Source organism: Tamandua tetradactyla, chromosome 2 (genome assembly GCF_023851605.1).
Source record: "Tamandua tetradactyla isolate mTamTet1 chromosome 2, mTamTet1.pri, whole genome shotgun sequence".
NCBI classification, from domain to species: Eukaryota; Metazoa; Chordata; class Mammalia; order Pilosa; family Myrmecophagidae; genus Tamandua; species Tamandua tetradactyla.
The window spans coordinates 155,223,100-155,249,626 of record NC_135328.1 but is presented as its reverse complement, the minus strand read 5'-3'; the positions used below and the strand labels follow the sequence as shown (position 1 = coordinate 155,249,626).

General features: G+C 36.6%; 1 protein-coding gene across 1 annotated transcript in view; it reads right to left on the bottom strand.

Moving 5' to 3' along the window:
* Positions 1–5,399: 5,399 nt before the first annotated feature.
* The window catches only part of COG2 (component of oligomeric golgi complex 2), a 55,678-nt gene continuing 34,550 nt past the window's right edge, over positions 5,400–26,527 (bottom strand). The window contains exons 9-18 of the mRNA XM_077149420.1: positions 25,851–25,977; positions 22,168–22,307; positions 17,441–17,502; positions 15,460–15,611; positions 13,412–13,609; positions 12,423–12,495; positions 11,989–12,131; positions 10,338–10,477; positions 8,800–8,980; positions 5,400–7,205 (exon numbers count right to left, since the gene is read on the bottom strand). Of these exons, the coding sequence (XP_077005535.1) occupies positions 7,104–7,205; positions 8,800–8,980; positions 10,338–10,477; positions 11,989–12,131; positions 12,423–12,495; positions 13,412–13,609; positions 15,460–15,611; positions 17,441–17,502; positions 22,168–22,307; positions 25,851–25,977 (1,318 nt within the window). The 3' untranslated portion in view covers positions 5,400–7,103. The remainder of the gene's footprint in view (positions 7,206–8,799; positions 8,981–10,337; positions 10,478–11,988; positions 12,132–12,422; positions 12,496–13,411; positions 13,610–15,459; positions 15,612–17,440; positions 17,503–22,167; positions 22,308–25,850; positions 25,978–26,527) is intronic.

Genomic DNA, 26,527 nt, shown 5'->3' with positions numbered 1-26,527 from the left:
ACATATGTAATGTGTTGGCTACTGATAAGAGCCTAGGAGAGAAATACAATAGGGAAAAGAGCTAGGGAGGTCCAGGGGTGGGGCAAGGAGTGGATGGCTTCAATGTTTATAGAGTGCTTGCATTTATGTGACTTCATTGGCATAAGCCAAAGAAATGTCTGCATTCCGCTGGTAAGGAAACTGTGCTGTCCATTTCTCCCATGCCTCATCCCTCACCTCACCTGAGCCCAAAAGGTAGCTTGCTTCAAAGGGGCTGTGAGTCTGGAGCCCAGAGCATGCCTTCAGGGCAGGCGGGGGGGGGGGGGGGGGAGATCTGTTTCTCCCAGATGCACATGAGGTCCCAGCCAGTGCAGACAACACAGTCAATGTCCTTTAATACTAAAGTCAAGGTTTATGACAAGATACTCAGATTCTCCTCTCACATTCCATCTCTTTGTCACCTGGAACACATTTCCTGAGCTTCATTGTTAAGGACGGCAGCTGGTCCTTCCCACCACAGTGGGCGTGAACCAGTCTGAGACTTATGTCCTCCTGCTCTAACAAAGCCAGGCACATTGAAAGCAGCATGGTGTGCTGGTGAGGAGTGTGGATTCCAGAGATGGACTTGAATCCCACCATTACCACCTCCTTGGTGGTAACGACTTGGAACACATTATGTAGCCATTCTGGGCCTTAATGCCCTCCTTTGTAAAATGGGAAAGGCCTAAATGAACAAATGAATAATAAGCACTGTTATGGCAGTTCCTAACAATGAAACGTACACCTGGGCACCACCTTGACTCACCCAGGTACAACTTCATGACTTCATCATCAGGGATCTTTCAAGGCTGCTCCCCAACATTCTAGACTCCTCGAAAAACACTTGTCTTTGGTTATGGTCTTCAAGAGGGTGGCACCGATGCTCCAAGTTACTTGTTCAAGAAGTCCACTGACCATACAGGGCCTGGGCAGCACGAGTGGTGAAGTGTCCCAGGGAATCTTCTGTGAGGGGCCTCAACATTCCAGCCCTGTTGGGTATGCACCTTCTTGCTTTTAAAGCAGAAGATGAAGATTTCTGTTGAGAGATCCTTTTAGGCCCTGACAGCCATTGCCTTTCCTATTCCCCTCTCTCTTTGTTCAGGTCAGCTCCTGTGCTCGGGCCTGAACATGCAGCCCCTGGAACACATATCACGTAGGCAAGGAGACTCTGCAGCTCTGATTCATGGGGCCTGTCCTCTCTTTACAGAGAGCAAACTAATGTGAGCAAGGCATGCACGTTGCCCAGAAATGCCAAACCTCAAGGTCAGCATGATCAGTGTCCACTTCTGAGGGGATCAATATACCACAGCACTTATACTTTGCTTTGTTATGCTGGATAGATTGCAGCACAGGGATCCTGCTGCCTCACCAAAGTATTTTAATGGATTTTAAGTGCCGACTACAGACTCCTTTGTTAACACAAATTAGGGATTCTGTGCATTTTAATAGTCCCTATAGTTCTTTCATAGTAACGTACCTCTCACCATCTTTGTTTGGGTTTACCTTTCACTTTCAGTCTCAGTACTCACTCCCTGATTTGTTCTGCCCTTGAAGAACCAGTGAAGGTAGAGGCTGGCACATGTACTCTCCAGTTGGGGTCTTTTTGAAATGGCAGTTGGATACCAAGCCTCTTGTGGGAACTGGAAATACAGGAGGCAGCAGTGCTTTAAATTCTTGCTATTCAAAGTACAGTCCTTGAACCATGTTCTAGCTTGCTAGCTGCTGGAATGCAATATACCAGAACTGGAATGGCTTTTAAAAGGGGGAATTTAATAAGTTGCTAGTTTACAGTTCTAAGTCCACGAAAATGTCCAAATTAGAACAAGGTTGTAAAAATGTCCAATCTAAGGCATCAGGGAAAAATATCTTGGTTCAAGAAGCCCGACGATGTTCAGGGTTTCTCTCTCAACTGGAAGGGCACATGGTGAACAAGGCAACATCTGCTAGTTTTCTCTCCAGGCTTCTTGCTTCATGAAGCTCCCCTGGGAGCATTTTCTTTCTTCATCTCCAAAGGTCTCTGGCTGCATGGGCTCTGGTAGTTCTCGTGGCTATCTCCTCATTCTGAAACTTTCTCTAAACTGGTTCCTCTTTTAAAGGATTCCGGTAATCAAGACCCACCTGGAATGGGAGCAGTCATAACTCCATCTAATCAAGTGTTGATACCTGCAATTGGATAAGTTACACCTCCATGGAAATAATCTAATCAAGTTTCCAACCTACATTATTGAACAGGGATTAAGAGAAATGGTTACTCCCCCAAGATTGGATCAGGATTAAAATATGGCTTTCCTAGGGCATGTAATCCTTTCAAACCAGCACAGACCAGTAGCTTCATCCTCTCCTGGGAACTTGATAGAAATGTAGACTCTCAGGCCCCGCACTGGACCTACTGAACCAAAACCTGCATTTTTACAAGATGCCCGCTTTCAAGTTTAGGAAGCTCTGCTTTACATGGTACACAGAATCTCCACTCCAAGCACCAGCTTCTGGAGAGGGTAGTAGCCACAAAGCAGACAGGCTCCAGTCATTTGATATAAGCTCTCAGGTGGATGATACATCTTAAAATCAGAACTATAACTGTGGCCGTTTTTGTAATTTTTAAAACTGCAAATGAAAAACAGTCCAAATGTGTTCATTGAATCCGGACCAGGTTTTCCATCACCCCAGCACATATCTTTTTTCATTTAATATTAGTGTGGTGCTGGCTGAGTCCAGGCCTCATGTTAGGCACTGGGACCTCAGCAGTGAACCAAACCAATTATCGCTGACCTCAGTAATTCCCGGAGTCACCACTGGTGATGTCATCCTAAAATGTAAAATAAGTTTTGAAGTTTTCTTCTATTCCATGAGACAGAGATGATAAGCTGAGGCTTAAGTTTTTTGTTGTTGGTTTTTCTTTATTTTAAAATGCACCTGGCAATGAAATATTTTCTTCTACTTAGCAGGCTGCTTCAGCTTCTTGTAGTTTCTAGGAGTACAATGTTACTAACAGACTGTTGTTGCCAGGTAATCTTTTTATGTGCAGTTACAAATGAAAAGGTAAACAAGACTAGATGGTGCAAATCATGACAAGCATACAAAATACCAAAATCTCACAGATTATTAGATGCAAGAATACTAACTGTGGTCTTGAGTCTCTTAAATGTTTCTTCACTAAATTTTGTCTTTTTGTGGCTGAAAGTCCTGATCAACTAGACAAGGTAATTATTTAGCAACTAAAATTACTTTGGCTGGGCAACAGACCTGGAGCCATGTCAAGGGTGATACTTCTCACAATTCAGCAAGGAAATTAATTCAATCCCAAAGCCTTTACTTGGTTTAGAAAACTGACTCTTTTAAGTTACTCATCTGGCAACAAAGCCCACTTGAACAGACATAAGGTTATTTAAAATCTAAAATCTTTATATTGCAAACGTTTATAGTGCGAATATTTCTAAGTTTTACTGCACGAAGACTTATGTGTTTGATTACAACAAGGTGCTGTCCCAGAATCCCTGGAGATGTTATACAACATATAGGATATATACCACTTTCCATTTCTAAAATTAAAAAATTTTTAATTTTTTAATTCTAAAATTAAATTCTAAAATTAATTCTAAAATTAAAAATTTTTAAATTGTAATTACTTTTTAATAAAAAGTAATTTTTAATTACTAAGAGTTGTACTAAGGTTTTGTATAGTGGATTGTGGATTTAAATATCATCTCATGTAATTTTTTAAAGCTACAAATGATCATGGATGTCCTGAACAATTCTAATGGAAATTACATATTCTTTGTGGGTTGAAATGTCAATGACTCTGTAACCTCAAGAGAATGGGGGTCACACAGCCCATGTCTCTGAATTAAAGTTTCCTTCTTCTTCTGTGTGTTCACCCAAGTCTGCAACTCCCACCAGGTTTTTTTGGATTGGACTTTGCATTTCTTTTGCTCTAAAGAAATGTTAATGTCTTCCTAATTAGATCGAAATACTCAAATTTGACAGAAACCTTGCATTCTTTCATATATTTTCTAGCAGCAGACAACTCTTGAGGATGTTCAGAGGATGCCTGAGGAATAGCTGGATGCCTTGCATAGCTTGGTACAATTCATTGTCCTAACTTTTGAGGTTGTCCCACTGACAGAGCTGGGCAAGGGCTGGAAACTTCCCGAGAGTGGGGGAAATGTCTTAGAGCCTTACTTCTCAAAGTGTGGTCCATGGACAAGCAGCATTATCACCTAAAAAATGCAGCTTTTGATTCAGTTATTCTGGGGCAGGAACTGAGAAATTACTTTGCTAACAACCTCCCAGCTGCTCCTGCTGCTGGTGGTGTCAGGCTGAGTAACAAGAGCCTAGATGTCTGCTTCAGTTGGCAACAATTCTAGTTTGCTAGCTGCCGGAATGCAACACACCAGAGACGGATTGGCTTTTAATAAAAGGGGATTTATTTTGTTAGTTCTTCAGATGACAGGCAGCTAACTTTTCACTGAGGTTCTTTCTTACGTGGGAAGGCACAGGATGGTCTCTGCTGGCCTTCTCTCCAGGACCCTGGGTTCCAACAACTTTTCCCAGGGTAATTCCTTTCTGCATCTCCAAAGGCCTGGGCTGAGCTGCGAGTGCTGAGATGAGGTATGCTGAGCTGCTTGGGCTGTGCTACGTTGTGCTCTCATTTAAGTGCCAGCCAATTAAGTCAAACATCATTCATTGCAGCAGGCACCTCAATAGCCGACTGCAGATGTAAATCAGCAACAGATAAGATTCAGGTACCATTGGCTCATGTCTGCAGCAACAAAACTAGGCACGTTCACCTGGCCAAGGTGACAACTGAATCTAACTACCACAGCAACCTCTGGAGCAGTCCCTTCCAAACCTCCCTTCTGTTTCTGTTAGCCTTTTAACTTTATGTAATAAAGCAACCCCAAATGGGCAGAACTCCATTCTCTCCACTGCTATAGGCTACAAGGTTTTCCTAAAGAGGAAGAACATCTGGAATATGTAACTATTCATGTAGATTATTCTGATGTGACTCAGAGTTAGGTATTAGTAAAATATCACCCCTTTGAAAACACGGCAATTAAGAAACCTGACTGTTTGCAGCTAAGAATTCAGAGTGTATAAACTATTAAAACCTGGTGTTTACGAACAAGCAAAATAAATTCAAGACGTGGACTTACGATGCTGGCAGTTTTTTTTCTCAATTCATCCTGAAAGGTTTTAAGAGACGAGAGAGAAGGTGAGAAAGAAAGTGGACCAGGAAATTTAAAGTGAGCATGTTTTATCACTGTGCTCCTGGGCAGAGCTCACCGAACCCAAGATGGAAAGAGGTGAGTCCGTGCCTGGGTCTTGGCGTGGGTAGTTTTTAAGCAAGGGGGTCAGGTGACGTCCAGAAGGGGCGGCACATGAAGTAAGGGGGTCAGGTGGTTGTTTTGCAAGCGCTCTTATCGTAACAGTTCACTTTCTCGTTCCCCCGTTCCCCTAACACATCCTCTCTCTCCCACTTCATATCCACCTTTCCTTCCTGACTGCCAATCTCCTGACTTCAACTCAAGTACCAAAGAAGCTATAGCCTTACATAGACTTTTCAGCCAGCTGCCACAATCGAGGGAGATCAAATCCCTTATTGTCTATCACTCATGTGGTTCTGTTTATTTGCTCAAGTTGACACAACTTCAGTGGGCTTCCTGATTAATCAGTGAGCTCCAGAATTAGACGCATATCCATCCAGGGGCAGGGCCTCCGCTGCCAAGAACAGAGTACATGATCTCTACAGAAAGAAGAAAAAAGCCGAGAATGCCACTGCCCTGAAGGTCCATCCTCAGGAAACTAAGTGGGAGCTACCACTTCATAGGTCATGAGAGCTGAGATGACACTGAAGGACCTGGTGCCCCCTGCAGTTAGCTCTCAATGTTTTCTTTCTTCATGCTCTCTCTTTACTTCTCTAGGCTTGCCTCATTACCAAGTTAAAAAATAAAAGTCACTCCTGCTTACTCCAGGGTCTTTCTTAATTACTTCCCTAACATTTATTTTTTCTTTTCCTTCCTCTCCCTATAGCTCAACCTTAAACAAAAAATACAAGATTGAGATGCAATAAACGGAGGAATAAAAATTCCTGCTTTCATAAAACCATCAAGAGACTCCCTCTTGGAAGATGCCACAGCTAAGCCCAAGAAACGTTAGGATGCTCTAATCTCTGGTGAGGAAGGTAAGTTAGCCAACCAACTAAAAGGTCTCTGTGCTTCTTTCCATTATTTCTAACATTTCTCAGGATGTTCTTCCTCCCCTATATCCCGGATAAGCTTACCAGAGAGTCTGGGGCCTAGTGACCAATATGGTGAGTGCATTTTTTATTCATCCAGAGAACAGCACTCCCACAGGGCTAATGGGAGGCTCCATGATGGTCAGGACGCTTCTAATAGGTGCTCCAAAGAAGCCTTTTCCTGGAAGGAAACAGGTTATTATAGAGCGCAAGTGCTGAGGAGTATTTAACTGGTACTGAATTTGTAAGTAAAAGGTACGCACACTCTTGGCAGACACTTCTTTTATTTAGGAAATAAATTCTTTCCTACTGGTTCTGGCTCCTGACAAGTCTAGGTCATGGGCATGATCAGAAGCACTGACCTGAAATACCCAGTGTCAGTACAGAGAGCCACCATTTCATAGCCTCTTTCAGAAAGTCAATAAATTTACAGTTATTTTCATCTCAGAGAAGGGCATTTCCATACAATAAACTATGGTAACTCCACTGCAGTAGTCTCTTCTAACTGCAAGATCAGGGTGAAACTTTTTATATTCATCTATAGATACTTTAATCATATTTTAGAAACTAGCTCTTCCACACTAAAATTTACAATAAAAATAAAATAATTTGCCATGTAAACTATAGTAGAAAGTTTCAAATGTCTTAAAAACTATCTTCCATACAATGGAAAAAGACTGTTTTTTGGGTGAAAGAAGACCCAAATATGCCGAGAGAAGATGCATTGACATGTTGCTGTAGATACGTTGGAAGCACTGCTTTGCTACATACGCTTGGGAGGAGAACAGAGCCACTTCCTTTCCTTCAAGCTAGTCCAACTTTTCTCTCCTTTCAGGGTCTTCCAAGAAGTTTAAGGCTGCTCTGCTGTTGCCTGGTCCTTGGCAGCAACAACAAGCTCCAGGAGAGCTGGAAAGCTTTGAATGTCACTTGTCTGCAGGCCCATCTTTTGTATCTGCAAAGGTCATAAGAGAATGAGTGATGCTGTGTCTTAAACTCAATGTGAAAAAAGACCCTTATATAAAATAAAACAAAAAATCTATTCCACTCTCTAATACATGAGGAAAAAAAGACCATTCCCTAACAACTGGTAGGATATTGCTATCTTTAGAGCAAAGGATTTCCTGAGAGTAAAACTTTTTCTGGGGAGTCAAATACTTAGCATTCAAAGCCGCCCACGTTAACTTATCTCAAAAATCAGACTCTTACCAGGATAAGAGCCTCTTTTGTGAACTTAAAAAAAAAATGCTGGAAAAGAAAATTCACACCAAAATAATAAAGTGAACTATTTTAAAGTGGAGAATTGAAAACAAAAGTGTTGGCCCAAACTCTTAATTTCAACAACCTTTCTTAGAATCTGATGAATTGAAAACACTTTGGCACAGCCACAATTATCAATTACTTTGGTAACCAAGATGTGGCACAGTATGTTACCATTTTTATTAAAAAACATACAAACAAAAAGCACACACATACATAGGAAGATCTGGAAAGATATATAACAAAGTAACTGTCAGCTTTTTGTGGTTAGTTCTGTGGTCTGCAATTATATTAGTGTCTTTTCTTTTCCTTCCCCTCTCCCCTTCCCTTTCCAATCTCCCTCTTCTTCCCTTTAACCTCCCTTCCTTTCTTTTGTTTTCTGTTCTTCCTGTTTCTATAACAAACTTTCCTGCTTGTAAAGAGATTTTAAGATTTTCTTGTGAAAAAAAAAGCATGGCAACTGAATTTTGTCAGAATATATCTCTGAATTTACCTCAAAACAGAAAAAAAATAATTTTCAGTGATGTGTAAAAGAGACATCTTAGCTAGAAAACCAAGTATTGTCTGATTGAAATTTTATGATTTCATTTATTTTTATTTTTGTCTAGCAAAAGATATGTTCCTTGACAATCTATTGCTAGATAGAAAACCTAAGCAGTTTAGAAGAAGAGTGTTATGATACTACGAGGAAGTCACGTTAGTGATAATGAAAAGGCCTTGCATGTTTTCCTGTCTCTACCTCCTAACTGATATATATATATTAATAGTCAACCATATGTCATGATTTGAAAATCTGTGCTTTACAAAAAAACCTATAAATCCTGGCAAGGGGGCAAAGATGCTGTACTTAGATGATTTCTCAAGACCACAGGAAGGGTAATGTTTTTTTTTAGCTCTTCTAAGCTAAAGCGACAAATGTTTGTAAAAAATATGCCAATTATGTATGCAGTACTTCTTTCTAGGCAGTGAATAAAAAGGACAAGCATTTCTGTCTCCTGGAGTTTACATTTCAGTGGGTTGCACGTCAATGAGTGCTGGTGAATGAAGTAGATATCAACAGCACCAATCATCAATTCACTGGCTTTCAAAAACCTAACTTTCAGTATTTTTCTTTTTCTGAATTCCTTAGGTACAAATCCCTTACCTTTAAAGTATTTTTGGGTGCTGTCCCTTTTCTTACTAACACCTGGGAATCAACTCCCTATCCACCTCAACAGCATTTTGGTAACTGCTTAGTCCTTAGAAATAATTTTCAGAAGCATCAGAACTGAGGCCAGCTCATCAATTACCTGCTCTCCCAAGTACTCAACATCCAAGGCCAACTGTAGCCTGATTTTGTCGTCATCACTCATGCCACCATTGGAGCCCACAGGATTCGTTGAAGTGGTTTTTCTAGCTTGTTTTAGCCTTTTCAGGCTCTCTTCCATTTTCTTCACTGAGTTCAGTACGTCTGATACAGTTTCATAGTACCTTGAGACCAAGACACATTTATTGGTAGAAGAGAGATATTTATGTACAACAGCCAACACAGTAAATAGCTTGGTTTTATCTTAAAAGATAAAAATTAATTTCCAATAAAATTCAGCCATCATAACATTTAATGTTTCTTAAGACTGTAAGAAAAATAGGGCCTCAACTACCCAAAGCTCCATTATGTCAGAGCTCATATACATATGTGGCTTTTATTTAAAATTTTAATCCTGAATTCTGCAAGAAAATCATAATCCTGAATTCTGAAAGAAAATCATAGACCAAACTGGCTTTCATAATTTAGGATGAACATCTGCAGCTCATTCCTCAAAGGCAAGTAACAAGTCTATTTACAATTAGCTCTTGGAACAGCTCATCTGGTAAAGATGAATAGAAAGTATTTCAAAATTTAAAATAAAATTAACTGTCTTCAAAATATTCTCAAGCATAGTTAAATTTTCCAAATCATATGTAAGTTATATTTCAAAGCTTCATTTATGAGCCAGTTACTTGGCATTTGTCCATAAAAATATGATATATCATTGTTACATTCTCAATTAGCCCACAAATGCTGTTTAACACATAAGTAATTGAAATAATAAAATATTATTACAAAATTAATAAAATTCAACAATAAAACTGAGTAATATACATTCTGATGTAACTCAATGCTGGCATTTGGGGGAAAGCAGATTTAATTAGAAATGAAGAGACATTCAACCACCATGATTCTGATGACTTCCTTGTTTTTCAAGATTTTAGAGGTTTTAGATACCGATTCTTTATCAGTTGTAATCACACTTCAAAAATGTATGATTTTCACTTTCTTGATTACAAGAGTCTCACTACTCTAAGTCCTCTGATTATTTGGCTTGATTTGTACCATTTTTGGACTGTGACAGAGCTGGGGAGAGAAACAATATTAAAGGAAAAGGATGTGACTGGACTTGTGAGAATGAAGCCTGAAGGAAATGGTGTTAGGAAAAGTAAAAGGCAGCCATGCACTGAGGGAACACAGTTATGTGCCTGGAGAAAGAGCCATGGAGCAGTGCATGACCTGGGCTAGCAGGGGCAGTGTAACCACACCCAGCTTGGCTACAGTATTAGGCAGAGAGACAGCACAAAGAGCCTTGAGAGTGAAGAGGGAGGACAGAGCACAACCCAATGTTCAGCACAAATGGGCATTCTAGAGTTGGGTGCTGAAATGAAATGAGCACCCTATCCTCTGGCTTGTTCAAAGACGAAGGGCTTTGATGTTCTCACTACTTGATCTACATGCAGCCCTGACAGTCTTCAGAGAGCTCTACCTCAGGGTTCTTCTAAGAAAATCCCATATATTCTACTTTTAAGTACTTACTTATGAGTACTCTCAGAAAGAGCTCCTTTTAACCACTGTTGAATTATTGCTTGTTTGAGCTTATCCTTGTGTTCACTCTGAAGCTGATAAAAGGGCTTCAAAGCACTGTCCACATAAGAGGAAGCTTTAGTTGGGACCTCCTGTAATAATATTGGTAGAGGTTAAATATGCATAGAAAAAAAATCAAGGAGAATAACAGTTACCCAAACCTCAAATTCAAAAGGATAATACAAATGCAATAGCTTTGAGACACGTACAAAAATCCATCCCTCCCTACAGGCTCTGATTCAGGAGGTGGGGCTGAGTTCTGAGATTGTGTATTTCTAGCAAGCTCCCACCAGGTGATGCTAACGCTACAGCATCACTATTTGAGAAGCAACAATCTAGGGCAAGTAATTTACTAACTTTACTTAGCTTTGGTTTCTTCATCTGAAATAAGATTACTAGGTACCTACTTCATAAGGTGTGCTATAGACTAATGAGAGTGTATGTAAGTTCTCGACCAGCATTTGTCTCAATTCAAGCATTCAATAAATACATTATTATAACATTCAGTTCAATAGAAAGGGAAAGTTTGCAGATTACTATAAGAAAGATGATGCATTCTGCAATACAAAATACGTTTCTCTCACCCATTCAATTAGGAGCTTAAAATCAGACAAGAAAGAGCAAATTATGTGACAAGGTATTCTTGCCAGAAATGATAATTCTATTGCATGCCTCATATTTTAAAATGAAAAGGACTATGACCATAAAGGAGCACAGATAAAATCTCAGTTCATCAATGAGGAACTAATTACTGCATCAAAAACATCATAGTAGATGGAGAAGGTTATGCAAATAGTGGCCATGGCCTCATACCTAGCATGTAAACTAAAGGGCTGGCCCTAAACAAGGTAAGCTTACAGGAATGCCAGAGATATTCTAAACAGAACAATGTCTTAAGAGATTTTCTGAGAAGTTTTGTTAATTAACCTAAATCCAACTCTATGCCTGAGGGAAAAGAAAATTAGCTGGAGAACTGTGTGTGATATCTAGCAAGGTTAAAATGCAAATAAATGCATGAAAGTTAGAGTTCAATAAAGATTTTAAAGGTAAAAATGGATTCCCAAATCATCATTCTCTAACATGAGAAAACATGAGAATTTGACTTTGAACACCAGCGTGTGCTCAAGTTTTCATCTTATAAAATGCCTTAAAATTTTTTTAATGTAGCTCTTCAAATCTTAACTCATACAAAATAAACATGTGGAGAAAGCTAGTATTTCCAATGACAATATGAAGGGAAAAATGAAAAATGAACTGTTTTGGAATATTAGACATGAAGACAAAAAAGCATAGTACTTAACAATATTTTATTATAATGCTTTCTTTTGAAAAAGCATCTTTCTTTAAGGCCAAGATAATCCAGGCAAAGTCCGTACTGTATAAGTCCATCTATCTGTTATTTTGGCCCAAAGCTCCTGACCCGCGCGGTCTCCCTCTCCTCACAAATAAGATTTCTTTGACTGAGACATATTAAGTCTATCTCAGGCTACCCCTGGCTCCCTATCTCTGTCTCTATCCCAACTACTCCCTCTTGTGGCTCCTCTTTGGCCTTCCTAATATGTATTTCTCCATCTCACAATTTTCTTCAATGAATGACGCTGACCTTATTGGTTCTTCGGTACAGTCTTGGAACTTCCAGGGCACTTTTCAGACAATTGAAACAAGAATCACTTAATTGTTGGATGATCTTGTTATTCAAAGAAGGCATACAAGCTGATAAAGAAATCTGGGAGTCCTCAAGGGCTGCTGTTGAGATATAAAGATTATATTTAATTAGTCTAGGGTCAGATATAAATTTTATTTTAGATAGTATATCTCAGAGAATGTACTACAATAAATTAAATCTAATTATCAGAATTAACAAGAAGTGTCATTTAGTGAAGTTATAATCACAGAACAGAACATATAAGCATCTAAGGATTTATAACTAGAGAAGAAACGTTAATATAAATACATCTTACAGTCTCGGAAATTTTATTTTATATTATTCTTATTTAAATTATTTCTTATTCAAAGAATTGTTGATGTGATTTTTACCTGAGATAGAAGAAAAATTCTTAAAGCCAACCATTTCAAGTTTTGGCTTGACTGTTTCCAAGAATTCTGGAAGCTGAAATAAATATGTGCTTTATATATCCAGTTGCTTTTATAGTTCAAAGGAAGAGGCAATTCTATTTGTCTACAAACTCTAGAATATTGTTAATGAATGGTAAAACTAAAATCAGCACTTTGAGTAATGTTATTTTCAGAGGAAGTTTATATTCTTAATACTTTCACTAGCAAAGAATTCAACAACAGGGGAAACTACAGTTTAATGGTTATTAACAAGCACAGAGAGTAAGCAAAAAGCATTTTCTGTTCTGTGGCTCTCCATGATTCATAAAAAGCTCAAAAGCCATAATCTTAACTCAAAATATACAATCTTATTTGTTCAAACTCCACACTATACTAAGACTTAAAAAAAAGCAGAATTATATGTCAGAGAAGTTAAAAACTAAAATCATCTCACAAAGTTCTTTTATTGTTTAAAGCAAAAAACTTATGGAGCTTTATACACAGAAAACAGAGGAAGAAGGTCTAGCATTTCAATACTTTCAAAGCATAGTGGAAGATTCAATGTTACCAGGAAATATATGAGTAAGTGAATTAAATATAATTAAAATCCAACCCACGAGAGATCATGCCTATGCAGAAATAGCTGGGCCAATGAAAAAAAAGGGGGGGAGGGCATGACCTTGCTCTGAATCTATGACATCATTACTGAAAAGGAAGCAGCAGTTCCAGGTTAATAAAATACTAGAACAGACTCCTTAGAATAAAGAGGTAGAGAGCCTATTCTTAATACCTTCTGTTATGGATAATTGGAGAGACACCTAGAAGGTGACATGAACAAGATGTTCTCTCTTTAGGTACCCTTGGGCCCCTAATTCTAACCCCCACCATGGCATATGGTACCATTTCTTTTGGACATACTACTTTCTGTGAAAATGTTCAATTTAATGTTAGATTCTGGGTCACATGCTTACCAGCTCCTGAAGCTTGTCTACATCTGCAACCACATACACAAGTTGGGTAGTAGAAATGAAAACTACAGGTTTTGTTTCAGAAGAACTACTTCCTAGATCCTCATTATATCCTTGGGTAATGGAAGGGTCTTTGCTACTAGTTACCAAAGGTTTTCTGACATCCTTGGCACTTTCATTAGCGATAGGCCTGAGTAAAAGCTGAAAAAGGATTTCAATGGTTAAATACTCTTAGATAAGCAAAATAAATGAATAGTTACATATATTGTGGGTCAACAATTCACCATAAAATGCTCAATATCTACAAAGTATTCAGTTAATATTTACTAATGAAAGAATACCAAGTTGTATTTCTACGAGTAATGTGACAAACTGAGAGAAACAAACAACTACAACCCCCTGAATATTTACCCTCCTTTAATTCGTACCTATTTTCTGGTGATAAAAAGTAATAGGCATGGGCGGGCCACGGTGGTTCAGCAGGCAAGAATGCTTGCCTGCCATGCCAGAGGACCCGGGTTCTATTCCCGGTGCCTGCCCATGTAAAAAAAAAAAAGAAAGTAATAGGCATGCCTGCCCATGCAAAAAAAAAAAAAAGCAATAGGTAAAACACATATAAGAAATAAGTTCCCCCACCAAAGAAAACTAATATGTGGCAAATCACAGGCTTTCAAAATTAATTTATTACCTATATTAGGTTAATGACTTAATAAATTTACTTAAGTATATAATTATAATTTACAACGGTAGAAAATCAAAATCCAAACCTCATTATACTTCAAATAATACAGCAAAACATTCTTTGCACAACATATTGTTGCAAGGAAAAAAAATGAAAGAAACGCAAAGTAGTATCAAGAAAAAATTGGAACAATGAAAATTCAAGTCAAAGTAATTTGGTAGAGATATAAAAATAATTGCTGGTGACCCAAAACACATGGTTTTAAAGGACACAGGCCTATCTGCAGAATCTTACTATCTCTGACTTTGTCTTAGGTATAGAGAGCGTGGTCTTCAGAAACTGGTTGACGGACCAGAATGGTCTTCTACGACCTTTCTGAGAAGAGCGATGGGAAAACAGAGCGAGGAAACTAACCTCTGTGGAGCTCCTACTACCTGCCAGTAACTTCATTCAACAGTTCATTAGTTAACAAATATCTCTTTAATCATCACAATGATGATATACAGAAGTTATTTTCCTTTTCACAGATGAAGTATTTGAGACTTGTAGGTCTTAATTTCCCCAAGGTCACAAAATTAAAAAGCAGCAAAGTCACAGTTTGATTTTGTTTGACTCCAAAGCCTCTTTCCATTAAAACATACAGTAAGAGGACAAAAGAATATTTGTCTTTTTAAAGAATATAAGAAAACTTACATACATATCTCTATTTGAATAGTGATCAGATTGTAACAATTGTTTTGTATGTCTTATCTCTCACTTCAAGTTGTCGGCTTAAAGTCAGGGCATATTTGCAGTCAGAGCATCTTTTAGTCACGGCAAGGAGACGGGGAACCTGGCAAAGACCCTAGCAGAGGCGAGGTGCTCAATATTTAACTCTATGAAAGCTCCTATGGATCAAGAATTTCAGGCTTTACATATAATGTCTAATAAATCATCACAAGAACGTAGATATTTAATATATCCTACTACTTGAAAATGGGAAAAGTAGGATATTCTAAAAAGATCAGGCTGAATAATTTTACTGCCTTTTTATCTCTAAAATCATTTGATTTAAAAAATTTCTAAATATTAACTACTAAAGTCTTTATTTTTATTTCTAATTGTCTTCATGAAACAGCATTTATATTCAAAGATTCTGATTTTGAGGAGGGAAAATGAGCTTGTCAGTATAGTGCTTTTCAGCAATACAAAGCTCTGAATTTGTGATGTAAATACCATTTAAGAGAACACTTGGAAGAGTAAGAATGAAACATACACAGAGTTGGATACAATCTTGAGAAGCTAGAATATTTCATTACAATATTTTGCTTATTGTATCTTTAATTCTTATCAATATCGACTATTGATAGGCTATACAGTCAGCCCTTACCTCATGGACAAACATGGAGTACCTTGACAAAATCTGAAGTGTGAGTTTCCACAGACGATGCACAAGTAATGGTAAAAACATCTCATCTGACCAACACTTCCTAAGGCTGTTCCATGTTCTGTGAGAAGCCAAAAGGCAATAAGGACTTCCAGCTAGAGGGGGGAAAAAAACATTTAAGGCATCTCAGTCAAGCTAAGTCAGTTACATGCTAGAAATCTAATATTTTTCAATGTAGAATTCAAGAGTCCAGAAAGTGGCATTCTGAAAAATCTATATAGTATCTCAAGAGTCCAGAAAGTGGCATTCTGAAAAATCTATATAGTATCTCAAGAGTCCAGAAAGTGGCATTCTGAAAAATCTATATAGTATTTGCGGCTATCAGAGCTATTAGTGGAGGAAACATGGATGACCAAATGGCCGTGATCTTGTGTTTACCAGAATATCTTTGATGGCAATGCTTTTTATAATTTTACATGATACCATCTTCCAGATGTCTGGATAAAATTAACTATTCACTGTATTCAGAACTAACTTTTGGAGCAGGGGTTACAAATAGGTACTTTAAAACAAATCAACAAATAGGGTAGAGTAGCAGTCACTTTCAAGAGCTTAAGCTTTAGTATTGAATTTGTCTTCTTTCATTTGTCTACTCTCCTCTTCCCCTATCTCAATACACACTTTCCTTATGTGAAAGAAATTAATGACTTTTTTGGCAAAGAGAGTTGAAAACTAACTTTGGAGCTAAAACAGTACAGTTATATATGACAGTTGAACAAAAGAAAGCAGAAAATTAAGTCAAGGGAACCAAGAGACCTATGTAGTTACAGAAAGAGTCATATAATATTTCAGTAGTCATTAAAAATAATATAATGTTATACAAAATTAATGATGGTTCTAAGACTATGCAAACATGTTCTGATTGTTTGCAAGTCCTAAGTAAGGCACTAAACATGCATGCCCTAATGTCTTAGGACTGGGCGGGAGGGTGCAGGAAGCCCAAGAACACATGCTCCAGGAAAGAGTCATCCTGGAGGTAGAGGAAGGGGCATCCTAATCCTTTCACACAGATCAGTGGCAGCATGGGAGGAAATCAGATAGTAGCTATTTGGTTATAAAAAATGTTGAACATTCACGCACTTCATGGGCTTAATCTCTTTGATTATATATATCTGTGTTTTGTTTTTGTCAATCCTTTATTTAGGTAACAAGCTGCTTATGTTCACCACATTGTAAGAAACATCACAGTATCATCCTGGGAAAGTACCATCAGTTCAGGGTGAATCAGAGTTGGACACTTTAAATAATAAACCATTTTGCATTCTTCATTTCCTATGATTTAATAACCTTCTCCCCTCCAAACCCAGGTAAGAGACAAATCGTTTTTTTTTTTTTCCACATGGGTAGGCACCGGGAATCAAACCCGGGTCCTCGGGCATGGCAGACAAGCATTCTTACCTGCTGAGCCACCGTGGCCCACCAGAGACAAATCGCTTTTAACATTATCTTGAGAAGCACATTAACTTACAAGGCTAAAATCTAAAGAATAAATAAAATACAAGGCTAAAATCTAAAGAATAAATAAAATATACTGTGGTAATAATTCCTTTTAGACCAAAAAATCAGGTGGACAATGAATCAAATGATCAGGAAAGCTCTCTGTATTCAAAGGCATGGCTTTCCAGAAACAGCTTGAGGAAAATGTTATAAAAAAATGTCATGAATGCCATTTTTTTCACACAGGAATATTTTTCAAGTATTCTTTCTACCATCTCTCTAAAGAGCAGCTTTATACCTCTCTAAACCAAAAATTTGGTTTGCTTTTGCCTCTTCAAGAAAAAAGAAATTAAACTAATTGCCTTTAAGGACCAACTTACTATATGACAGGAAAAGGTTTTAACCCTTGGAGTATTAAGGTCTAAATGACTTGAAGAACTCAATTCATTTAGCGACAGGCTGTTATTTATCACTTTAAGGAAATTACCTGGAGCATCTTCCAGTGCATCTGCAAGTACTGCTTCTAAGGACCCTGCTATTTCCCTAAATCTGAGATAAAAACAAGAATAGGATTAGTATTTATTAGAGACTGCTAGATGCCGTTCTTTATCCGTTCTCTCCTTCTTTCTAAGTAACAGGAACTTCCTCCGGTTGCTTGCTGATCCATCAATGCTTTTAGAGGCACCCTACAGCCTGGAATGCCTATTCTCCCAGAAGTGGTGTTTTTGTGTTTTTATTTTTACTTTACGTTTCTTTTTACCGAACAAGAAATAAACTATTGATTAAGGCACTGTTTTTATCTGTGGCTGATCTGGATCATAATCAACCAGTGTTTTTCAGTTTAAACGAACTGTCCATTTAAGTCTCCATCAAGAGGTCATTCCTGACAAGTCCCACCTGACTATAATCATTCCAAGACCAAGAAACTTTGGTTTCTCCAATCCACCTATAATAGAACTATCAAAGGAAAATAAATGACTTCAAACTAAAAAATGGGTAAACTATTCTGCATGTTCATTTATAGCTTGTGAAAAATCACTGTAAGCAGCCTGTTCAAACTAGTACTTGTTGCTGGATGCCCTTCTAATTGTTGTTGACATTCTTTCTGTTCTCACGTTACTGGGCCCCACTGGTCACCACTGCTCACTATCTGCATTATTCCTTCTTTGATGTGCTGTTTTTCCCTGATTGACAAATGGCCAATCTGGCATCTCATATCATCTTGTCATAGACTTCATCCATTTTCCTACCTCTCTATACTAGCACACTCATTTGTCACTTCACTGGTTCCCTTGTTAGCAATAAATTCTGACACACGCTTAAGATCAATTCATTTAACTAATAATTTTGTTTTTTGACAATAGCATGTACCTCTAAAAAGCAATTTGGAGATCTGGCTTAAGAAAATTTTCTAAAGGCAAAAAAGAACACTATTTTAAACAAAAAGCAGCAGGCCCCTGGCCTACCCTCAACAAGAGCTTGGAACAACTGAGAGTTGAGATTTTAAGATTACACTAGATATATTATAACTAGCCAGTGTCCTATAATTGTCCTATATGGAAAGAAAGGATTGCCTACTGACACTTAGAAAAGATTATTCTTTTCAAGCTAAAGCTGAAAGGAATGCAAGAAACAAGAGACAAAGAGAAAAATGGTATACTAAAAGCACTAGAGATTAGTACAGGAATGGCAGCAAAAGGGGGCAGTGGAACTGGTAACAGTGAAAAGAAGACAGATGGAACTGCTTTGCAAGCGTGGAGAACAAACAAGCACTTATATCTCAATCTTAGAAACTTAATTCTACCTTTTTCAAACTCTATACATGAGGGAAAAAAGGTATAAATGGATGACAAGAAACAAATGGAGCAGACCCTTGATATCTGGGCATTTAACATCAGATGTTTTGCCTGAGAGTAACTACAAAGATCCATGTAATTTAAATCGCCTAAGCCACTTGTAGTTAGCTGTGCCTCACCAGCCAGGAGCCCAGTATTAGTCCTTCATGCAGCTTTGCTATGCATTAAGTTCTAGGAGTGAAATGATAGATATTTCTTCTTGGGAAAAAAGAAAAAACTCAGAATATATTAGTGAAACTTTAGAAACTGTACTGTGGTTTTTACATGTACAGGGAATGTCATCCTACTCACAACAGAATATATGTAGAAGAAAGGAAGCCCAAATACAGACACTTCTGAATTCTTAAATTTGGGGTCTGGGAAGATCTCTAGACATATTTCTCCATGAGAGTCACAGGTCTATAATAACACCAAAGTACTTAAATAAAAACAACGGTTATTTGTGCTGCCTTTTTCTATGCACTGTAGGACCTGAGACATTTTAAGAGTACCTGTCTACATTGCACCAAGGTTTAACTGCAGTGGGTAGAGGGATCAGGAAGGCAAAGCGCTACCTGCACCTTGATTTTAGGTATAATAAAGATTCTGCCTCATAAGGTAGGAGATACATTATGTTTAGCACATATGGACTATGGTACATGCATACATGTTGATGTATAACATTCTAGAAGATTTTAATTAAAAAAAGAAACCCAGCACTCAGCATTTAAAGAGCTAACATTTTCTCTACAGTTTCTAGTAGCCAATGTTTCACTAAAATTTGAGACTGTTGTGGTTACATTTGCATTTATTTTCTTCCTATGAGAAACGAAGCCCGAAATCTACTTTTCAATACGACATTAAGAACAAATCAAACGGAGATACAATGGGGTCACAGGAATAGTGAGGGGATACAAAATGTATTTACAAGAACTGAGAAGGATGGGGTAGGGTGGCCTGCTGTCTTTTTACCTAAAAGTGGAAGCACAAACCTGTTCCTGGGAATACAGTAATTATGAGTGCAATATTAATATTTCTCCTTGGAAAACCTTATCACCCACTGACTTTCAGGTTTACTTTAAATGACCTTGAAGGGAATCAGGTGACAATGCAGCTCTGACCCTAACCATGTTTGCAGAACTTTTTGTCATCCTTCAAAGTCAACAATCCAGTACCTGCTAAAAATCAATGGGACATTCCTATAAAGTATCATACAGAAAAGATAGGATTTAACAAATGAAAATGATTGCTGAATCATTAAATTGATAGCTCTTTTAGTCTCCAGTATCTTAGAGCAGCTTAGAAGTATAAAACCTAAAATTGTGTTCTACAACTAATGATGGTGCTGTGCTTTGAAATTTATTGCTTTTTTGTACATATGTTATTTTCCACAAAAAAGAAAGAACAAAAGTCGATTGTGGTGATAAAAAAAAATATTTAAGCCTTCTAGCCTCCTATAATCTGGAGCAGCTAGAAGGAAAAATCTGAGAGGATCATACAGTAGCTCATGACAAATTCTGGGATCTGTCCTATACTTGTTGAAGAGTGCTTTGAAAACTATTACTTTTTTATTTCTTTGCTTTGTATGTATACAACAAAAAAGTTAAAAAAGAATCAATTAGGCATTCCTATAAAGTATTACTTCAAATTTATTTTTTTAAATGGAGAAAAAAAGTATTAAGAACAAGCTCCACATTTCATAAATCAAATAAAACTGTTAAAATTTTCAGACATTTTGAATTAAACAGCTTACAAATAATGACTAAGCAACTTCTTTGAATGTGCAAAACTAAAATCTGGTGATGGTTAAAAAGTTTTTCAGGAAATTAGCCGAGTCAACACAGTGTAAGGTTTGACTAATAGCTTTAAGAGACACTGTCATGGGAGGAGAAGTAGTGAGGCCAAGTGTGCCCTGATTCTCCTGAAAAAAATATGCAAATATTTTTCATTGGACCAGCCTAGGCCATAGCCTAGAGCATGGGGTGGAAAACAGCATCTGGGACCTTCAGAGGTGCTCAGAGGTGCAGTAAAGGGGTCACACTGCAAGGTTACTAAGAGAGGATCTGAAGAAAAGGGTTAGAAAAAAAGGAGTTTGGAGCTATTAGGCAGAGGACTATGCCTGTGATGTGATGGCATTAGATACCTAAGGTAACATAACTTCAAATCTGAACTACAAAAGAAATGGTAACATGTCAATATTATTTTTCTTTTACATTCCTATTCTATAAAAGGTTCTTTACCATCTTAAATTGCTCATAGATCTAAAGAACTACTTACCTTGGTTTTATCTTAATTATCATATGACAATTATTTTCAATGTAGTCTATGAATATCTATTAGATGAACAAATCCTTAATTTCCTACTGAAAGATAAACTACATGATGATTTAACCTTGGGAATAAAGCAATAAAACAGTACTGCACATGAAAGGGCACTTACTAGCTCAATCTGAGAAATGTAGTTTCATTAACAAAAAGATGATTACACACATTTTCAATCATGACAAGCAATTATAATCAAGGTACCTATTTTCTAACATATTTCTCTCTGCAATTTCTTCCCAGTACCCCAGGGGAAAGGACCGCATCATAATTAATGAAAGCAGCCAGCAATTTAAACAAAAAGCCTACAAGTCTTCAAAGAGCATTTCAACTAAAATGCTCTAGTTAATGCCATTCTATGGAAGAATTTGCCATTAACCCATTTAAGAGAATCTGTAAAAATGGCTAGCACCATCTACATTTTCTCTGGTACATATGTTGTTAAGTATTTATCTAAATTTCCCCAAGTACTTTATAGAACTGCTTACTGACTTGGGTAATATCCTACCACTAAAAAAATTGTCACCATTTTCTAGAGAGATCAAATGTCACCAAGATTATAAAGGTAGTCAAAATAAAAAGTAGGATACTTATAAACTGATAGATGGAATGAGCTGCAGAAAAATGCTTCAAGTTATGCTTCCTCCTATCCTCTCACTCCTACTTTGGGAACAAATGTTTCAGATGTTTGTATCATAAGCAAAAACAATAGATATCAGGTGGATCCACTATTTGAGGCAGGTGATGAACTAGCTCCTATTTTCTCTATCAAAGAGGATGATTTTCAAACTGATGAGTATATAACACGTGGACATGAAGCTGGGTTGGAGTCCAGCTTGATCCAAGTCTGAGCTCTGTAAGTACCAAAAAATAAAACATCTTTTTGTGTACAAATCAGAACTTTGGTAATCATACTACCTGCACATTTTCACTTTAAACTTTGTCTCCCAAAGAATATGATGATCAGGAAAAAAGGAGCTGTTAATTGAACACAATTTGAGCTGGTATTCAAATTATATTTCAGATAGGTGGAGGTAGGAATAAATATGCTACTGACCTTATTTGAAAATAAACAGGCAAATTCCACTTATTATTGAAACTGTGATAGGTAGAATGTGCTCTTAATCTTCTCACACTAGCTTGTGATCCACATTGCTGTTCAAATCTTCTTACAAAATCCATACTTACAGTATACTTCTAAAATGAGGACAGACATTTGCATTTTACTTATAACCACACTAACCAGAATTAGGAGTGTAAGCTGACAACTTCAACACATAGAATCATAACTTCTAGAGCTAGTAGGGACCATGAAGGATTCCCTTTCCAACGAGGAAATTAATGTCCAAAGTGGCTTCGTGACATACTCAAAGTCTTAAGTGCAAAGCCCATTATGAAATCCAGATAGTCTAAGTTCAATGCAATTGCAATTGGGGGAAAGAGTAGATTAAATGGTTCATCCTTCACTGCCTCTTGAAGAAAGGGGGGAGGGGAGAGGAAAGAAGAGGAAGAGAAGACAAAGGGGAAGAACAGTTAAAAAGAAAGAGAAAGAAGAGATTAAATCATGTGAATAATCACATCATTTTTACAGATGAGATAGTGCAAAAACTGACGAGAGAAACTAACAATGTCACTAAGAGCAGTAGGTAATACTTATTTAGCATCTTACCATCTACCCACTGTACTTAGAATTACATTATTTTATTTAACTCACAAAACTACCCTACAAGAAAACTATTATTATCATCTTCAATTCACAGATGATGGTTTTCTCTTCTGTTTAGGCTCAATGAATGTGCCCAAGAGACAAGACTAGAAAGTAGTCGAGAATCAAACCCCTGTCAATCATCAGAGTAAAACCATAGGTATTGTTAAGTGCATATTCCTTTTACAGGCACTCTGTTCCCCATGCTCAGGCTTTTTTTCAACAGAACACTGTTGAACTTTTATATACTTTTCAATTAAAAGGGGCTCAATATCAGGTAACCAAACCATAAACCTAAACATGTTGATATCTGTGCTTAGGAATGTCAGTGGAGTAAATACCGTAGGTTTTAAATTTTCTTGAACTGTTTTGAACAACATTAATGAAATCACATAAGTGTGGTCTAGATATGTGGAGATGAGACAAAGAAAGGAATTATTCTTCCGTTTAGGGATAAAGCTATACTTCTGCATATAAGAGCTATGAAAGGAAAACAAGGATATCACTCTTTGCACAAGAAACATGTTACATTACAACTTAAAGATGAAAGTATTTCCAGAAAGAGAATGGTAGATACCTACTTGAAATAGCACCCCAAAATTTTAAATATTGGTCTAGAATTCTAAACTCAGTTATATCAGAAAGCTTCTGATGTTTCTGAGTTGAAATACTTCCTGAGCCTCACATGAATAATAGGAATTTCTAAACCACACAGCAAAATGAAAAGAGTATTAACTTGCTATTATTTAAAACCATTATTTCACTCTGCTTATGAAATCTGTTTTTTTAAAGCCCTACTTTTTAAAATAAAAAAATTGACACACAATTTATAAAAAACAACAAAGTAATCATATTGTTAAATGGACTGTAACATGGGATAATTAGCCAGAAGAACACAACATGGCATCTCTGGAAGAGTAATGCTCCGTCTGATCTATTATCTTATTTGTTTTGCTGTCTACCAGATTACCAGGCTTTCCAGACTTGCTTTGTGTTTCTCTGTGCTTCAAATATATTAATATTAATAAGCAAATTTGCTAGACAGATTAGTAAAGAAGCAATAGAACTCCTGGAAATGAAGATTATGATAACTGAAATTGGAAGCACAACGCACATATGAAAAAGGAGCTTAGACACATCTGAAGAAGGAATTGGTGAACTGAAAGACAAATCCAGAGAAATTATCCAGACTACAGCACAGGGAGACAACAAACTATAAAACGCAAAAGTGAATTTGAGAAACATGGAGGGTAAGGTGAGAAGGTCTAATCAAGAGTTTTAAAAGGAGAGAATAGAGGAATAGAAAAGAACCACAGTTCAAGAGATAATGGATAAAAATGTTCCAGATTGATTAAAAAAAATACACCAATCAACAAATTCAGAAAACCCAACAAATCCCAAGTACAATAAATAAAAGTTGTCCACACTAGATATATCATAGTGAAACTATAATACAATAAAGTCACAGAGAGGATCTTAAAAGCAGCCAGATTTTTTTAAAAAAAGATATTAACTCCAAAGGAACATCAATTTGATTAAGAGTTAATTTCTCAATGGAAGTCAGAAGACAATGCTCAAAGTGCTGAGAATTCTATATCCGGCAAAGCTACCTTTCAAGTATGAAGGTAATATTGTTTTCCACAACCACAAACACAGAGTTACGTTAAAAAAGCAAAATATATAGGGTTAATTTTAGCTAAACACAGAGTTATGATTAAAAAACAAAGTTTATTATCAGCAGACTCTTACTAAACAGTTTCCTAACAAGTGAATTTCAAGAGGGAAAATGATCCAAGCAGGAAGATATAACATGCAAGAAGGAACAGTAAGCAAAAGAAATGATAAACATGTGGGGTAATTCTGAGATGGCATTAAAACAATAAAAATCATGCCTAATTGGGGGATTAAAAAAAATCAAAACAGAAATAAGACCCTGGAAATAATAAGAAATGTATTATTTGAAATGGGATGAATGGCTTTGAAGCACTCTAAATTCCTTACATTATTCAGGAGGAGACTGACTAACAGACATCAATAAGCTTTAGAATCTGTTAAGTAACCACTGAGAAAGCTACACAGAAACAGAAGATGTAAACTTCCAAATTAGCAGTGGGAGAAACAAAGAATGAAGGGGAAAAACAAACTCTCAAAAGTCCAAATACAAAGAAGGTGAGAAAGGGAAGGAAGGAAGGAGGAAAACTGGGGCAGAGAAGTAGAAAATAAGATAGAAATGAACCAGATATACCAGTAATTATAAACACTGTAAAATTTTAAAATTAATTAATTTAAAGACAAAGACTGTCATAGTGGATAAAAAAAAACAAAAACAAACAAAATTCCATAGGAGAGGCACCAAGAACTTGAACAATATAGGAGTTAACAGGAGAGTGGACGGGAATTTAGGCCATCTGGTTCTAGTCTTTATGCTTAATCACAATGCTATGTAAAGTCCTTAAAAAATTATACAACAGAAAACAAAATAAATTTCACTTTGAAATGAATTTATTTTTAAAATATCAACCACAAAATTTTTTAAATCATTAAATGATTTATATTTTTAAAAAGGAATGTGAATTATGAAGGGATTTAAAAAATCCTTTAACTCTAAATCAATACTTTTTGTTTTGTCTTATATTTTTCAAAGTTAATAGCAGAGATATACAAAGTTACTTCTTCACAGAAAATTACAAACATACTGTCTTTCAGTGGTTGTTAGTGCCTTAAAAAATTTATAAAATAACACAATACAGAATTAGTCACAATTGTATCTAGATTGAATTATACTTTACATTTAAAAATTTTTAAGTTCTTAAATTTTGAACTTTTAAAATGCATAAATTCCTAAAATTCTGAAAGTGTCAGAGACTAAAACGTGGATAACACAATGTGTGAGTTTTGAGGTAAATGTTCACTCAACAACTCAAATTCTTATTTTTAATAAACCACAAAACCAAGAGCACTCTGTAAAGAACATGATTATCCTAAAGTTTCAGGTTAACATCTTCAAGAAATCAAAAATGATGGGGAAAAGTTACCTCATGAAATGAATCAGGATTCCCAGGATTAAAAAGTGAGGGCAAGTTTTCTTCCAATCCTCGTACAATTTCTGGCCAGACAGAATTAACCAAAAAGTCATATCCAGGAACAGTATTGCCCTTTTCACTGTAAGGTAAAATAAAAATTTCAATTAAATATTCCATAATCTTCTATTCACAAAGAACAAAATTCCAGTGTGGTGCTTTTACTCAAAGTTTCTCAGTCTAAACCTTACCTTATCCTTTTTAAAACCATATTTGTCAACTAAGTTTGTTTCTAGATCCAAATTTCTACTTCCTTCCTTGATCTCAGTCTCACCTTGAACCTGACAGATGTCCTGGATCTTAATTTTCTATCAAGCAGTTAAGAAAGCTGGTGTCTCAGGTAAGGCAAAATGACATAAAATCACCTTGATGTAATTTTTTTCCTGCGAAACAGTCTATTGTCTATCACTTTTATACTCTTATTTTTGAAAAGGAGTAGTCTAATACTACAAGAAAAGCACTTGTTATATATTAAGCCCCAAAGCATAACAAATCATGCTAGCATGCAATTAATAGCTTTCTTCTCATTTAGCTGTTTTTTAAATCACTTTTAGTTCTAAAGTGACTTTCATATAAAATCTTGAACACAAATACTGATCTAAAAACCTAATAATCAATTAATATTTTGTGTG